Source organism: Candoia aspera, chromosome 6, assembly GCF_035149785.1.
Source record: "Candoia aspera isolate rCanAsp1 chromosome 6, rCanAsp1.hap2, whole genome shotgun sequence".
NCBI lineage: Eukaryota > Metazoa > Chordata > Lepidosauria > Squamata > Boidae > Candoia > Candoia aspera.
The window spans coordinates 30,461,730-30,477,884 of NC_086158.1; the positions used below are offsets into that span (position 1 = coordinate 30,461,730).

Sequence of the window (16,155 nt, forward strand, 5' to 3'; positions counted from 1 at the left end):
TTTCTTATTATTCCAACAAATTAATGGGCAGTTTTGAAAACAGTATTTTATTCTGAACGAAAAGAAATATATAGCAGTAATGATATTCCTGATGTTCTGATACGTATGATAAAGAGTAGATGAAAGTGAGAAGGTCTTCCATAAAATGAACTCAATTAAGGTTGCCATTTAGAATTGGCAACCTTACTATATTCTTCCTTTTATTCATACTAATTGATTCTTGCATTCTTTTTGATCGATTGCATGTTTACTTCTTCAAGACAATCTTTTCACAATTTTGTGTTGATTCAGATTTGAGGAAGTTATTTTGAATGTGGGGCAAGGGAGATGAATATTTTGGCACATTTTTCAAAGTAAGAAAAATGTAAGGGATCCAACCATTTCTGCTGTCACATCTGTTTTGGCCCATTAAAACAGCCTCCTCGAAGCTGGGGTTCCACAGAGAAGCTTAGTAAACCTAACTGGCCCAGCAGTGACTAGATGTTATGGGAAGTGCAACCCAGGGCCACAACTAGGGTCTGTGTCACCCAGGGCAAACAAGGATTCCACACCCATTTTGGTGACCCCCCAGTGCTCATTTTGGTGCCCCCCCAGCACGGTGCCTGGGGCACATGCCCTGATTGCCCCCCCCCCCAGTTGTGGCCCTGGTGCAACTAACATGTCTGAAGGACACCAATTTGAGAATGATGGTCTGAGAAATTGGCTTCCTAGAATAAGACCTCCTGGTTCAGAGTTTTTCAGAGCAAATTCTGTTTAAAGAGACATTTTCCAAAGAAGCTTGAAAAGAAACAGGGCCTTTGCCATAATGGTTCCAGGAATGATTTCCTTGATACAGTTAACCAATAAGCATCAGTTACTGTACTTCATACTTCATAACTAGCCAATATGACCAATTCTAGGAGCTATACTCCAAACATGTGTGAAGAATGCTAGACTGAGAAATACATTCCAAACCATAATTGAGGCCCTGGAAAGGATCATGGAGCATTTTAACTCTGACATGGCTGGGACTTAACAATATCAGATTAGATTAAAGCACTCTCCAGTGGCAGAATGGAACTTCTGTTCAGTGAGATGGAATTCTTACAGGCTAGAGCCACACTACTTCTCTGCCATTCATGCCTAGTCTGCTGCAACATGAGTAACCCAGTGGATAGACGTGGGAGGTATTAACTCCTGCCCTGTCTCAACTAGGTCTCTATGGTATGTGCCAAGTCAGCACTTTCATATAGGGTTCTGTATAATAGATATTTTACCAGCAGTTTATATAATCTAAAAAAGCAACTTTTAAGTTAGAGGGCCCACATTCACTGTCACTTTCTCGGTCAGACTGTACTCTGGGTTCACCTAGACACTAAACTAAACTAACTAAACTAAACTCATTAACTTAGTGTGAAAATCCAACCAATGACTACAGGTAGACAAGCTTTGGCTATTTCTGATGACCTGCTCTACGGTACTGTTTTCTAACTGCGTAATGAACCAACTCTGCCTTCTCAGCCAAAAGAGATAAGGCTGCATAGGATTGAATTAACTTTGGTGGATACCATTTAGGGGCCTTCTATTTCCTTATCTTTCTGTGGGCATCTCCCCTCTTTATATGAAAGGGTTGTTTTGGAGCTGTTATTTATTTTTTTATATAATTTTTATTAAGAATTTTAATTACAATAGTAAAAACTAATGCAAATTAAACTTAGAGAAAGAGAAGAGAGTGGGAAAAAAGAATTAAAAGTGCAGAAAAAGAAGAAAAAGAAAAGAAAGAATATAATAAAGAAAAAAGAAAAGAAATATAGAAAGAAGTGACTTCCAGTCTTCATCACAACAGATTTTATAGACAAATTTAATAACTCTTCACCCTCTATATGGTTAAATAGATATCTCTTCATCCCATATCCCATCCCTTACCAAAAGCAAATCCATAAAACATCAACTTTTCAATCCTGGTATCAGCAAAAAGTCCATAAAGGGTTGCCAGAACTTTGCAAAAAAAAAAAAAAAGTCTTATTTTAACTTGATCAAATAAACCAATGATATATTCCTTCCTTTTATGTCTAACAGTCTTAATCTTTAATTCAATCAAATCTTGTAGGATTTGATTTCTCTTCAATTCTTCTTTATCTCATTGCACAGATTTCTTCAAGGCTTTAACAAGCCTCTTTTGTAGATCCAATAAGAAAACATTTTCCAGGTCATTCTCTTGGTTTATCATTTGTATTTCCCTTTTAACTTTTAAAACTTCAGTGACTTTCTTTTGTATACCCAGTAAAGTGTCCTTTTCTAAATTATTCTCTTGGCCTGTCATTGTAGTTCCACTTTTGGTACTTTTTCTGTCTTGTCAGATAACATTTGTTCCACATCTGTCGTTCCTTCATTAACATCTTTTGGACATAGTCTGTCCATCGAAGCAGACATCATTACTGACAGTGTTGATACTGTAGTTACTAATTTCTGGCTCAATTCATCAAATAATATTTTAATACTGTATTTCCAATGATACATTTTGTGTCATTTTGTAAGTCCCAGTATTAACTGACATCGGACTGTTTTGGAGCTGTTAGTGAGAGTTGGATTGGCTATTGCTATAGTACATTCTGCTGTGAGAAGAGCCCTCTGCATTGGGACAGGTTGTCTGCATCTGGGTACATGTGCATGCAGGAAAAAAAAATAGTTTTGGTTAGATATGGTGAATGAAATAATTAGCTGTTTCTTCTCCAATGTTTTTGTATGCAAGAAGCAAAATATAAACACACACACAGAGTATATAGTTTCATCTTTTACATAATTCATTTAGGCATATAGTGATTAATAGGCTAATATTTCTCAGATTCTAATTTTGAAAAAAAACCCCTCAGAAAATCATTGTATTTTAGCACTGTAGCACTTCCAGTTTCTTGTGCCATGCAAGGTCCTTCAAATTTTGTACTCTAAGGACACCCTAGGGTTCTAATAGTTTCACTGAATTTAACAGCCTTAGTTTTCATCCATTTAACTTTCACAGAGGTATTATGGATTACTAGTTTATATTTCTTTTAGATCCTACCAGCTCTGTTCTGAGTGCCTGATTTCTTTAAGATTTTATTCATATAAGAGGATTTAGGAATGTCTGGCTGGCAAAGTGATGACTGCTTTAATCTTCAAGATTACCCTTACTCCCTTAACAGCTCCCTGGCATTAACTAAAATATAGTAGTGACACAAGACATTTCTTTGGTTCCTTCCTGTTTGGGACTCTGGTTACAGTAATCTTATTCCATTCAAGCTTTTTTCTAGAAATTTGATTTCTTTGCTATGCAGATATGTTTGGGTCTGTGTTTTCATTGTTATTTAATTATTTCTTTATCTCCTATGCAACCCTGGGGACATCTTGTTCTGTTGTTTTAGAAGGAAATTATATGAAGTGAAAGTGACTGCTGACAAAAAGAAAAGTGCCTGTGAATTGTTTCTTACAAGGAGTATGTTAACTTTTTGGGTCACAGATACTTTAATATAGAAAGAGATCGTGTATACCACTTTACTTCTACATTTGCAATACAGAACTGTCTTTCTTACCTGTTTTAAGGTGAAGAATGTGACATCAATATAAATGACTGTGAGAGTAACCCCTGTCACCATGGGGGACTGTGCATAGACCAGCCTAATGGATATAGCTGCCATTGTCCGCATGGATGGGTTGGTGCAAACTGTGAAATACGTAAGTGTATCACTACTGTTAGTAAATTATGCTAAAATTGTACCATAGAAGCATTGTTTTTTATGCAACATATTTACTTTGATATTTAATCAACTAGAGCTAGGAAGTGTTTGTAGAGAAAGAAACTCTGCACAATATGCCTTCTATAATATCACCTCTAGTTCTATACAGACTTCTTCTCTGAACTTAGCTAACATTCCTGAAGACTTGGAAAGGACTTTCCTACAAAATTATAGTCTCAGACATTTAATGCAGTTTTTTTTAATAATAGCAAATACTTCCAAGAAAAGTATGCATGAAGCATGACAATGTTGAAATGCTCTGTCTGATGTACTCTCCATTAAGATTCCAGGAACGACTGCTAGAAGTATCCTGGGAATGCATATTTTATTCTCTGCCCAGCTCATTTAAGAGCTTTGATTGACCTTATATTCCATGTGTACTGTATGGAAAAACTGTAAAGTGTTATCCCTTTACAGTTATGCTAGACTTTACAGATTGCTTTTTAAAATTTTTTGATCATAGGATATTCTAAATAAGGGATATATAATTTATAGGTAGTTTGTAAGTGATTTCAAAGTACCATATACCTCTTATGAGCTGAGATTAAGGGTGCTTAACTAAAATCCATAATCTTTTCCAGTTCTTTGCTTATGATTTGTATAAAGAAGCTGGTCCACATGCAATTTTCATCACATAATTGTGGCACATCTTTCCCACGCAACATCCTATTACTTCTAGATGTCAGCCTTGTGAGGTAGTCCAGACAGGAAGCACCCCCAGAAGTACTAGGTCTAACTTTATTGTAAGGTTACATTAATAGAATCTTGCAAGTACTGTACATCTCTTCCCCCAATCCCCTTTATAGCCCAAGAAACTAGGGAGGGTCCCTTCTGAGGTGTTTGCCACATCCACATGCCTTCTGCTCAGCTGCCACTCGTCTGACTGTTGCCTAGCTTGCAGCTCTTCTGCCTGTCTCCCAAGGTCATTCCCACATATCATTACACTGTCTTATGTCAGTGGTACTTGTTTTTCATGATGTCTGATGTTACTCTACTAACAGATAGAAGTCATTTTAAATGCAGTACAAGTCATTCTTTGAAGTTCAGTGGGATGAAGGTGTACAGGTTAGAGTGCATTATTTATTTATTTATTTATTCAGTAAATGTATATGACTGCCTATCTCATATACATAACTCTTTTGTTATTTATTTATTTATTTACTTAAAACATTTATACAGCCACTCTTCTTAAAACAACTCTGGGCAGCTTACAACCAATAAAACAGTATAAAATCAACAATAAAAAGAGAAAAACATGGCACTATGGCCACATTACTCTAATGCATTGTCATCCCACCCTGGCCTTGCCCTATCCTAATGCCTGGGGGAAGAACCAGGTTTTAAGTGCTCTCTGGAAGGATAAAAGGGTAAGGGCTTTTGGGGGACTGCAGTGGCCCTATTTACCACCTAGCATTAATTGCATTAATTAATTTTAGGATTTTTAATCTATCTAGGAATTATTCAGAAAAGAATGTTTTTTTTAAAACTGTAGTGAAGAACCAAATACCTAAATGAAATTAAAATCTGCTTGGAAGAAAAAATAATCATCTTTACAATAGCAAGATTTACAAGTTCAGGTTTATGCATAGCTGTAGGCCATACCATAAGATGTATGAAGAACAAGCAATCAGATTTATCTTCATTGGGTTAAATAAAGGAATCCCTTATTTTACCATTGATTGCCATGACCTTCAAATAGGCCATAACTTTAAGACGGTCATGGCAAAAGAAGCCACACAATCTGGCCTTCATGATCTTCCTGCAGTACTCTTTTTCTTGTCCCTTGGGACAAGGACTACAAGGGTAAGTTTTTGTTCACTGGTCAGGCATTTTTCATTAATTATTGCTAGGTAGCCAATCCTTGCATTAAAATCTCCACAGATCATGTATGGTGCATTTGGAAGTTCTCTCTCACGTGTCTCCATTCCAACACTGTTTTCTAACATTTTGGAGTGATGTCTAGTTTTAAAAAGGAGGAATACATACTGTAGGTTAATGTATATTAAAAGAGATAAGAATTGTGTTGTTGACTAGGGATGCTATAATGAATACCTGCATGATCAACTGAATGGAAATAGCTCATCTTTTCCCATTTTATCCCACTGATAAATAGAAGAAATGAATTAAATCCTAAAGATACAAAACCTCATCCTGAGTCCATGTTTACTGCAGGAGGATGGTATGATAAGCTTTTAGGAAGCAACTCCCTTGATCATAAAACTTATTCTTTCAACCTGCTACATTATAAGAAAAGACAGTAGTCATTCATCCTCTCCATTTTTAATGTTGTGACTCTCTACAGCATTATTTATTTTTAAGTAAGTTTGAAGGGGAGAGGTTCCCTTTTAAGTATGTTTGAAGGGGAGAGGTTCTCCCCAACATTCTACATAAGGTTTTCCTAGCTCATCCTTAGTGTAATTTGTATGGAAAGGCTCAGTAAAATTATATTACATTAGTAGCTGTGTAGAATTTATATCAGGTTTTGTTAAGCATCTGGGGCTTAGTTAAGATTTTATTAATTTCTAATGTGTGTTTTGTTATGAGCCTGGAAGCTATCCAAGGGTGAATAACAGTTTATTTCAATGATAGATAATAGGCTGACTGACAGCTGGATTTACTATCCTGAGACATAAAATAATTCCTGAAAAATCCATTCCATGCAGTGCTTCAGTATTATAATATTGTAATGACAATATTATGCAAGTTAATGCTTTGTAAGAAAGGGATATATTGTTGGAACCATATGCCCTTATTGCCTACTGAAGCTGATCTTCTATGATAGCAAATATTTCAGAACCTTAGTTTGAATCCAGTACTTAAAAACCATCACAGGTTTAATGTAGATTACTGATAACGGGGAGATATAGACCAAAAGGGAACCTCTCCCCTTACCTATCAGATTCATTCATGGCAGATAAGAAAGAACAAGAAATACGAATAGTAGCTGTAACTAGAAAGTAGTCTGGATGGATACCAAGGCCTAGTAATAACTGACATGCACCACTGGTCAATTTCAGACTGGTGTGGGGAACGCTACATCCAAAACTGACTGGGGCCAAAAGAAAAAAGCCATAAATTAAAGTTCAATGTTTAACTTTCCGAATAAATAAAATAAGTACTCTGTCTCCTGCAATGCCCAGCCAAATGCTTCCAAATGGGCTGGCTAAAGGACATGAAAATCTTAATGGACTGAACAGCGTACACTTACATGTGCCTTCTTTGCAATCATTATGTGTGTGTATGTTTGTATATTAATACTTTTGCAATAATTGATTAATGCATAAACCAGTATTCACATGCTTCAAACACAGAAGCTTAGCTGTTATTGAGGATCTTAGATCCAAAATGGTTATTTCAAAAAAAGAAATTAAAGTAGAAAACCTTGAAGAAAAAAAAATAGAAGCATAGAGTTGGAAAGAATTACTTAGGCTATCAAGTCTAAACCTCTGTTCAGTATAGGATTCCACATTAAAGCTTCCCTAACAGATGTTTGTGCAGCCTCTCCTTGAACACACCAGTAAAGGGACGGTGCCACCTTCTGGTAAGTGGCTCCACTATAAAAGTAAGTGGAACTACTTTTATAGATGGGAAGATTTTTGCTAACATTCAGCCAGAATCCCTCTTCTTTTAATTAAAGACCATTATTCCATGTTCTGCATTAATGTACTGTATAATAGAGAAGGGGGCTTGACCTCCTTCTGTGTGATACCTTTTCAAGAATTCAAAAAGTGAAATCATATCCTCCATTGCCCATCTCTTTGTTTACTCCCATTGCATTGGAACATTATTATAATGTGTTGCCCAGAACTGGATGTAGTACTCAAAAGTGGGTATTGCCAGTGCTGAATACAGTGAAACTATTAATTAATTAATTAATCAATCAATCAATCAATCAATCAAATTTGTCACCGCCCATCTCCTCCCACTGGAGGGACTCTATTATTTAACTATTATTTTCTATTATTTGAAAACTATATTGACACAGCCAGAAATTGCATTTGCATTTTTAGCCGCCATGCCACATTGCCGACTCATGTTCAATTTATGATCAAATCGTGTTTTTCATTAAAGACTCAGGAAAATAAGAAATGTGGAGAGAGGCAAGGGAGAACACCTAGCTACAAATAACTCAAAGTAAGTCCTTTCTAGAGGAAATAAAGATGTAAATAAAGATGAGTTGGATGCTAATCAAAATAGAAAACACAATATGTAGCCTCTCAGATTTGAGAGATGAATCTAGCCAAGGAAGGGACAAATGAAGCAATGGTTTTGTATATTCTGATTTGTGAAACTATTCCTAAGGACAGAAAAAAATAATCATTCACATAGTGATAAAGAACTTCCAGACAGATGAGGAAGGAGTTGCTATAACAGAGCATCTGTAACAACTGTGACACAATGTTTCCTGGAAAACTGAGATGTAGAACTTAAGGTCAGGCCCATCACTCTCAATACACTCTTTTCATACATTCATTAAGTTTTAAGCTCATTAAACAAGAGGGACTTCTACTTAAAATTAATTTTATCTACTACTCAATGCTCTGAATACTCAGACCGTTTTAAAATGAGAAATTGAGAATATTGTCATGATGTGATCAGTGCAGACCATGTTTATTTATAAAATAAATTTGTATTTGACTTGGTAAAAGATGAGGTACTTTTTTGGGCCAGTGTTTTCATGTCCATATTCTCCATCTGGCATGCCAACCCTGCCAGATCAAATCAGCTGGACAGATACCATGAGAGACAGGCAGTCCGTCAAGTAGCTAGGCCTTATGCCATGTAGGGCTTTATAGGTAATGAACAGCACCTTGAATCACACCCAGAAGCAAACTGGACACCATTTCAGCTCACAAAGCAGAGGTGTTCCATGGGCATACCAAGGAATGCCCATCACTGCTCACACTGCTGCATTCTGGACCAGTTGAAGGTTCCAAGTGATCTTCAAGGCAGCCCTATGTAGAGTGCATTGCAGTAGTCAAGCCATGAGGTGACCAGGGCATGGTTGGCTGGGGAGTTCTGGGAGTTGAAGTCCACACATCTTAAATTTGCCAAGGTTGAGAAACACTGGTCTAAACCATTGTTGGTTGTTTAGATTCCAGTGACTGAATTCACACATAGTACTAAGCCATAATACTTGTTTTCACCCAACATACTGAGCCCAAACCAAACGGATTATATAAAGGCTCGGTGCAGAGGGTTGATCCATGAAGATAACCAAACTAAGTCTCATGTAACTGAGTCCTGATCACAAATCACATATAATTCTTAAGCTGTGTTTTCTTGAAGTTCCCTGCACTCCCTTTCTCACAATATAGCAAATGCAACCTTATGTTCTTAATTGACTTTATAGCAAATACTTGTACACTTGCATGCCCATGATTAGTTCCCCAGATAACCAGTTTCTCTGATGATCAAGCAACAATCAATGTTTCTCCCAAATATAGACACAGTTGCATTCATCAGACAGTAGATCTGTCTGATAGATACTTGTCAAATAGATTGGTGCTTCAGGCTGAACAGAAGTCAGATTGTTTCAGACAGAGCAGGGAAACAAAGATGTATGGAAGGCAAGGAAGCTAATAATTTTTGGGAAATACTCTTATGAAAGTAATAGCAGACAGTATTAAGATCTATTAATATAATAAAAACAATGTTGGAGTGGATCCAGGATTAAGAGAGAAAAAACCCCAAATAAAGTAATAACAGAATGAGTAGAGCTCAACTCCTGATGACTACCTTGACACACCATGTTAGTTCCTTGGCAACAGTATGAGTAAATAATCATTGAAAGGAGCAGATTGAAATATTGGCAAAATAAATTTAATATGCACTGTATTTATCTATTTTTTAAATCTGTCCAGTCATTTCTGCTTCTTCAAAGTCCATTCATCTACTGGTCACATGGTTTTCTGGTTTTTTTCCTCCTCCTTGGTGTTTGAAAATGATATCCTCCACCATTCTCTGAGATATATCATATTTTGTGCTTATGTGTTGTGTTTTTAAATCCCAAAGCCCTTTGGGGTGTAATTACTTAACAGCCAATGAGTAAATGTGAGTAAAAGGATAAGGAGAGATCTAGAAGCTGTTTCAGTGGTAGTGAAATCACGATGTAATAAATTGTTCTTTTAGTCCACTTCTTTTTGGAATAACCAAGGAAGAACTGACCAAACCGGGTGTTTCAGTGGCAGAGGAGGAGGAAAAACAGTATGCAGTTTGTGGTAGTTCTTCCTAGCTTTATAGACCTTCATGCAGATTAGAATGCCTTCAAAAGGATGAGCAGAGAGTAAAGTGGAATATTCTTATTGTGGCACAAGGAAGTAGGAGTGCTATTAATAACATAATTGTTTTTCTCGTTCTTCCAGATCTCCAGTGGAAATCAGGGCATGTGGCAGAGAGTCTGACAAATATGCCTCGGCATTCTCTTTATATCATAATTGGAGCCCTGTGTGTAGCTTTTGTCCTGATGCTGATCATTCTAATTGTGGGGATCTGTCGAATCAGTCGTATTGAATACCAAGGTTCATCTAGGCCAGCCTATGAAGAATTCTACAACTGCAGGAGCATTGACAGTGAATTCAGTAGTGCCATTGCTTCTATCCGACATGCCAGGTATGCTTGGGGGAAACAGAACCTTTTTTTTTGACAAAACAACAGGTTGGATGAAAAACCAGTTTGTGCTGTGAGGAAGGGCCTCAGGGATGGAATGCTTTTGCAGTAAAAGGATTTTGAGGGAGAAAAAATAAGTATGTTAGGGAATAAGGCTAGGCTACACTCTGCTCCCTGAGCTCTAAATATACATTTAAAAATGGCTTTAGTTTATACAAGATTTTTAATATACAAGTTGTATTCTGCAATTTGAGAGCCAGATTACATGATATGCAGTCATTTTTGACTGGTCAATATTATTTTCCTAATATATACACAATCATGCCAACATACTCAGATGGCCAAGCAACAGTTAAATAAGAAATATGACCACTAAATCAATATAGAGTAACGTTTTATTTCTTATATCTTTAATATGCCAGCCTAGGTTGTAAACTCAGCAGTGAAAGTCTTCATGAATTGCAATTTTAAACTGTATAGACCATGCATCAAACCTTCATAGACTTGTTACCACCAGTAATTTAGAGTAAGAACCTCAGAGAGCCTGATGAATTCAGTCTATGACCCTAGGGATTTCTGTTCCTAGCAGAAAAGTTTAGACTATTGCTTCCCTGCTTGACCACCAAAATCAGTGTACTAGGCTTAGCCAAAACAATATAGGAAATATTGGTCATATCTGCAAATACTAGGAATATTTTGATCAATATTGTTTACAACTTTGCATTTCCTGCTTTTCTTCTCCTTTTTCTTTTAGCAGGATAAATTCTGTGACCCACTTTGTTTGTTTATTTATTTATACCTTTTGGGGGGTGCCTGTGAGTCGGTATTGACTCCTGGTGATTGCCTAGAGTAGTCCCTGCAGTTTCCTTGGCAAGATTTTCAGAAGTAGTTTGCCATTGCCTTCTTCCTAGGCTGAAAGATAAGACTGGCCCAAGGTCACTCAAGCTGGCTTCATGCCTAAGGTGGAACTAGAACTTATGGTTGCTGATGCCTTAACCACTACACAAAACTGGGTCTCTGTGCATACATGTATACATACATAGATACCGTACATACACTTTATGGGCTGCCCAATTTGCAACAGCTCTGGGCACTTATATATTCAGCTAACTAAACTTTTCTTAACAATGTCATACAATGCTGTAGGTAAAGAATAGTGTATCTAAGTACTCCCCCCTCCCAACAATCAAACAAGAATAAAGTCCTGACTATATTCTGCTGAGGAAAATAGTTAGGAGAAGTACAGGTTTTGTATATATTGGAGGTGTTTTTTTCAAAGCGTGGTCTTCAAAACTTCACCCTCCATTTGTAACCAGCAGCTGTACTATTTAGGATAAACTGTACTTTATAATTATTCTGTCGATCATACAAGCTTTTATGATGTCAGTAACTTAAATGCTTGCTGACTCTTTTAAAGAATACTTTAACCAATATGGAGTCATACCATGGAAACTTGGTGATGAAGTACAGTTTTAAAATAAAAAGTTTTTAAAACTTTAAAATTAAGTTTTAAGCTTTGACATAATAATGATCTTGTGGTTTACTGCCATGAAGATGGATGTTTCATGTATTTATTTATTTATTTATTTATCCAATTTGTCCCCGCCCATCTCCTCCCATCGGGGGACTCTTGGTGGTTTACAATAATTAATTAAAACAATAATAATACAATGAATAAAATATACAATATAAAATTACAGCAATAAATAATGTAAATAAGAGTAAAAAATAAAAAGTCCAAGTGACAAAAGAATCTAAAACAGTCCAAGTATGGGAGGAGTGGTCTATAGCAGCCATCCCTATGTAGATCTATTCCCCCCTCCACCCCAAGCGAGGCAGCAGAACCAGGTCTTCAGACTCTTCCGAAAGGCCAGGAGCGATGGGGCCAATCTCACCTCCGGGGGCAGCATGTTCCACAGGGTGGGCGCCACTGCAGAGAAGGCCCGCTTCCTGAACCCCACCAACTGAAGTTGTCTTAGAGACGAGGTCCGCAGCATGCCCTCTCTGCATAATCGGGTGGGACAGGCTGATGTAATGGGGAAGAGGCGGTCCGTCAGGTAACCTGGCCCCATGCCATGTAGGGCTTTAAAGGTAATAACCAGCACCTTGAATTGGACCTGGAAGCAGACTGGTACCCAATGCAGCTCACACAGCAGCAGTGTTACATGTGCCCTTCTAGGGGCACCAAAAACAGCTTACACAGCTGCATTCTGGACCACCTGAAGCTTCTGGATACTTTTCAAGGGTAGCCCCATGTAGAGCACATTGCAATAGTCTATATGAGAGATAACAAGGGTATGAGTGACCGAAGGGCTTCTTGATCTAGGAAAGGGCGTAACTGGTGCACAGCACGTAGCTGCGCGAAGGCTCTCCTGGCCATGGCTGCCACCTGCTCTTTGAGCAGGAGCTGTGAGCCCAGGAGGACCCCCACATTACGCACCGGGTCTGTCTGGGGCAGTGCAACCCCATCCAGATCCAAAGATGATAATGCCTCAGATACAGAAAAACCATTAACCCATAGCCAATCGGTCTTACCAGGGTTCACTTGAAGCCTGTTGTTCCCCATCCAGACACCCATAGCTCCCAGACACTGTGAAAGGGCAGTCACAGCATCACTTACCTCACCCAGGATGGAGATGTACAATTGAGTATCATCAGCATATTGATGATACCTCACCCCGTGGTGATGGATGATCTCACCCAGTGGTTTCATGTAGATGTTGAAAAGGAGCGGAGGGAGTACCAAACCCTGCGGCACCCCACAAAGAAAGGGTCGAGGGTCGGATCTCTCGCTCCCTATCACCACCGACTGGGACTGGCCCTGGAGGAAGGAGGTGAACCAGCGCAAGACCACGTCACCCACCCCCAACTCCCTGAGCCACCCCAAAAGGATATCATGGTCGATGGTATCGAAAGCCACTGAGAGAACAAGGAGAGCGAGGATGGATGCACTGCCACCATCCCGCTCCTGCCAGAGATCATCCATAAGTGTGACCAATGCCATTTCCATCCCATATCTGGGCCTGAAACCTGACTGAAAGGGATCTAAATAATCTGTTTCCTCCAGGACCATATGGAGCTGCAAAGCCACCACTTTCTCAACCACCTTCCCCAAAAAGGGAAGGTGGGAGACTGGACGAAAATTGTCCAGAATAGTAGGGTCCAGTGATGGCTTCTTGAGGAGAGGGTGCACCAATGCCTCTTTAAAGGTAGCTGGGAACGCCCCTTCTCCCAAGGAGGTATTAACCATCGCATGGATCCAACCACATGTCACCTCTCGGGCTGAGTTTACCAGCCAGGAGGGGCATGGGTCTAGATGATACGTGGTGGCATTTACTGTCCGTAGGATCCTGTCCACTTCCTCAGGTCCAAGAGGATCAAACTGCTCCCAGATAACTGGGTAAGCCCATTCCCCTGGTATCTCTCCAGACCAAGCCTCACGCTTGGAGTCTAAGTTGTCTAACTTAGAGCGGATCCAAGCAATTTTGTCCTGCAGGTGCTGAGCAAATTCCTCTGCATGGCCCTGTTGGTGGGTCGCTGAGCCCACTTTCCCCAACAGGGATTGAGTGATCTTAAACAGGGCCGTTGGGCGGCATTCTGCGGACACAATAAGAGCAGAGAAGTATTGATGCTTCACTGCTTTTATTGCCACAAGGTAGGCCTTAATAGTGGCTCTAACCTGTGTTTGGTCGAATTCCGTCTTTGTCTTCCTCCAGTGGCACTCTAGGTGTCTCTTAATCCTCTTCAAAACCCTCAACTCCTCCGTAAACCACGGGGAGTGCCGTGTTCGATAGGACAAGAGAGGCCACACAGGTGCGATCCTGTCCAAGGCCCCAGCCGCCTCCCTATTCCAGGCTGCAGCTAGGGCCTCTGCTGGACCGTGCAGCAGATCACCGGGTATAACCCCCAGTTCCCTCTGAAACCCAACTGGGTCCATCAGTCACTGGGGGCAGACCAATCGAATGGGTCCTGCCTCCCTGCAGAGGGGGGTGGCATAAGAGAATCTCAGGGCCACCAGGGCATGATCTGACCATGACAAAGGGGACAGCTGTAACTCCCCCCCCCAGATTACATTGCCACTGCTCTGACAGAGCAGTGAGTTTTAAGATAAAAAGTTTTTAAAACTTTAAAATTAAGTTTTGAGCTTTGACATAATAATGCTCTTGTAGATTACTGCCATGAAGATGGATGTTTTATGTATGTATTACTCCACTATGACTTCTGTCTCCACTTTTTTGGTTTTTAGGTTTGGAAAGAAATCTCGCCCTGCAATGTATGATGCAACTCCGATTGCTTATGAAGATTATAGTCCTGATGACAAGCCTTTGGTCACACTGATTAAAACAAAAGATTTGTAATCTATTTAACAGTTGCTTGGGGGGAGGGGATTATTTTTCAAAAGGATGGGCTACTGAATTAATTCAATATTTTTAAGATGAAGCAAGTGTAAGAAATTTACAATGTTTAGCTGCTCCAGAATTTTCTGTAGATTATTTAAGAACAGGTTTTCTGCAGCTTTTTGTTTGAAGGAAATATTTTAAACTGAATTTGTGAAATTTATTATTTCTCTTTTACTGTACTTTCAGCATTAGAAACTCTAATCTTAACAGTAGTGTGCTGTTGCTTTTACAAATCTCAGATGAGTACAGGCAGAATATGATATGTTAAGCAATGAAAATTTCTCCTTAATGTAACAGTGGCAGCATTCTTAGTAGACTTAGGAAAAACGTAAAACTTGATATATCCATTATTGAAAAATGAAGTCCGAAATGTCTGTGTTTGTGAAAAGGAATTTAGTAAAAATTATTATTCTTAAACTGAATGAATTAGCTTTCTCCCTCTTTTGTGCATGGATAATCTTTCTGTATTATGTTCCTGAAACCTGCTAAAACTTGGCCTTGAGTTGATGTTTGTCATTTTTGTAATGGTATTCAAGGTAAGCTTTGTAAAAATAATATATAATTGAAGTGCCTATTAAGGCAAAAAAAGGAGTTGTTCCTGTTGCTTTGAAATTAATTTATGTTGGTTTTGTAATGCTCAGGATCAGGTCTTTGTATTGGAATTACATTTTCTTTTGAAAGTCCAGTTTTTTTTTTAATAGTATAAGTAAACAAAACTTATAATTTGAACAATTTGTCTCTCAAATGTTAACGTACAGTATTACTTTTGTTTACAATATTGTGTAATTCTCATAGTGCATCTTATTTTATACATGTAGGATTTTTTGTGGCTCTATTTGACTGCTTATGTGTTTCAAGATTCTTGCTTATTTCAAAGAATATTGAATAAATGTGACCAATTCAAGTGGCAGCTGAGCTTGTTTTGCCTTCAGCTGTTACAACTAGTGAGTGCCCTTGAATCCAAGCCATGCCTTATAATTGTAATGTAAACCAGTCATGGTGTTTTGAGAACCAATACTATTTTATTTACATATTTTGAACATTTTCAAATGTAACATCTTTTTGGTTGGCTAGTGTGGAGATGGCTCATATTGCTTCTAATATGAGAAACTGCCATTTGGCACAAGTGCAGATTTTAAATACAGTATAATCATGTGATAGGGTGTTCTTTCTTCATCTCAAAACAAGACACTACAGATGTACAACTTTCATTTTCTGCTTCAGCTTTCTTTCTAGATACATATTTTCCAGCTGAATGGTGTTTGTTTTTATGCATCAAAATATGTACCATTTCATACCTAAATATACCCAAGGCAGTTACAGTTTTATCAAGACAGGAAGGTCTTTATGTAGCTGTCATTTACCCATTATCTTTGGGACCTGAAGTAGTTAGG

General features: G+C 38.4%; 1 protein-coding gene across 1 annotated transcript in view; it reads left to right on the forward strand.

The window, feature by feature from the left end:
- Positions 1–15,665, forward strand: part of DNER (delta/notch like EGF repeat containing) — a 151,744-nt gene extending 136,079 nt beyond the window's left edge. The window contains exons 11-13 of the mRNA XM_063306668.1: positions 3,559–3,690; positions 10,118–10,364; positions 14,608–15,665. Of these exons, the coding sequence (XP_063162738.1) occupies positions 3,559–3,690; positions 10,118–10,364; positions 14,608–14,719 (491 nt within the window). The 3' untranslated portion in view covers positions 14,720–15,665. The remainder of the gene's footprint in view (positions 1–3,558; positions 3,691–10,117; positions 10,365–14,607) is intronic.
- Positions 15,666–16,155: the final 490 nt, after the last annotated feature.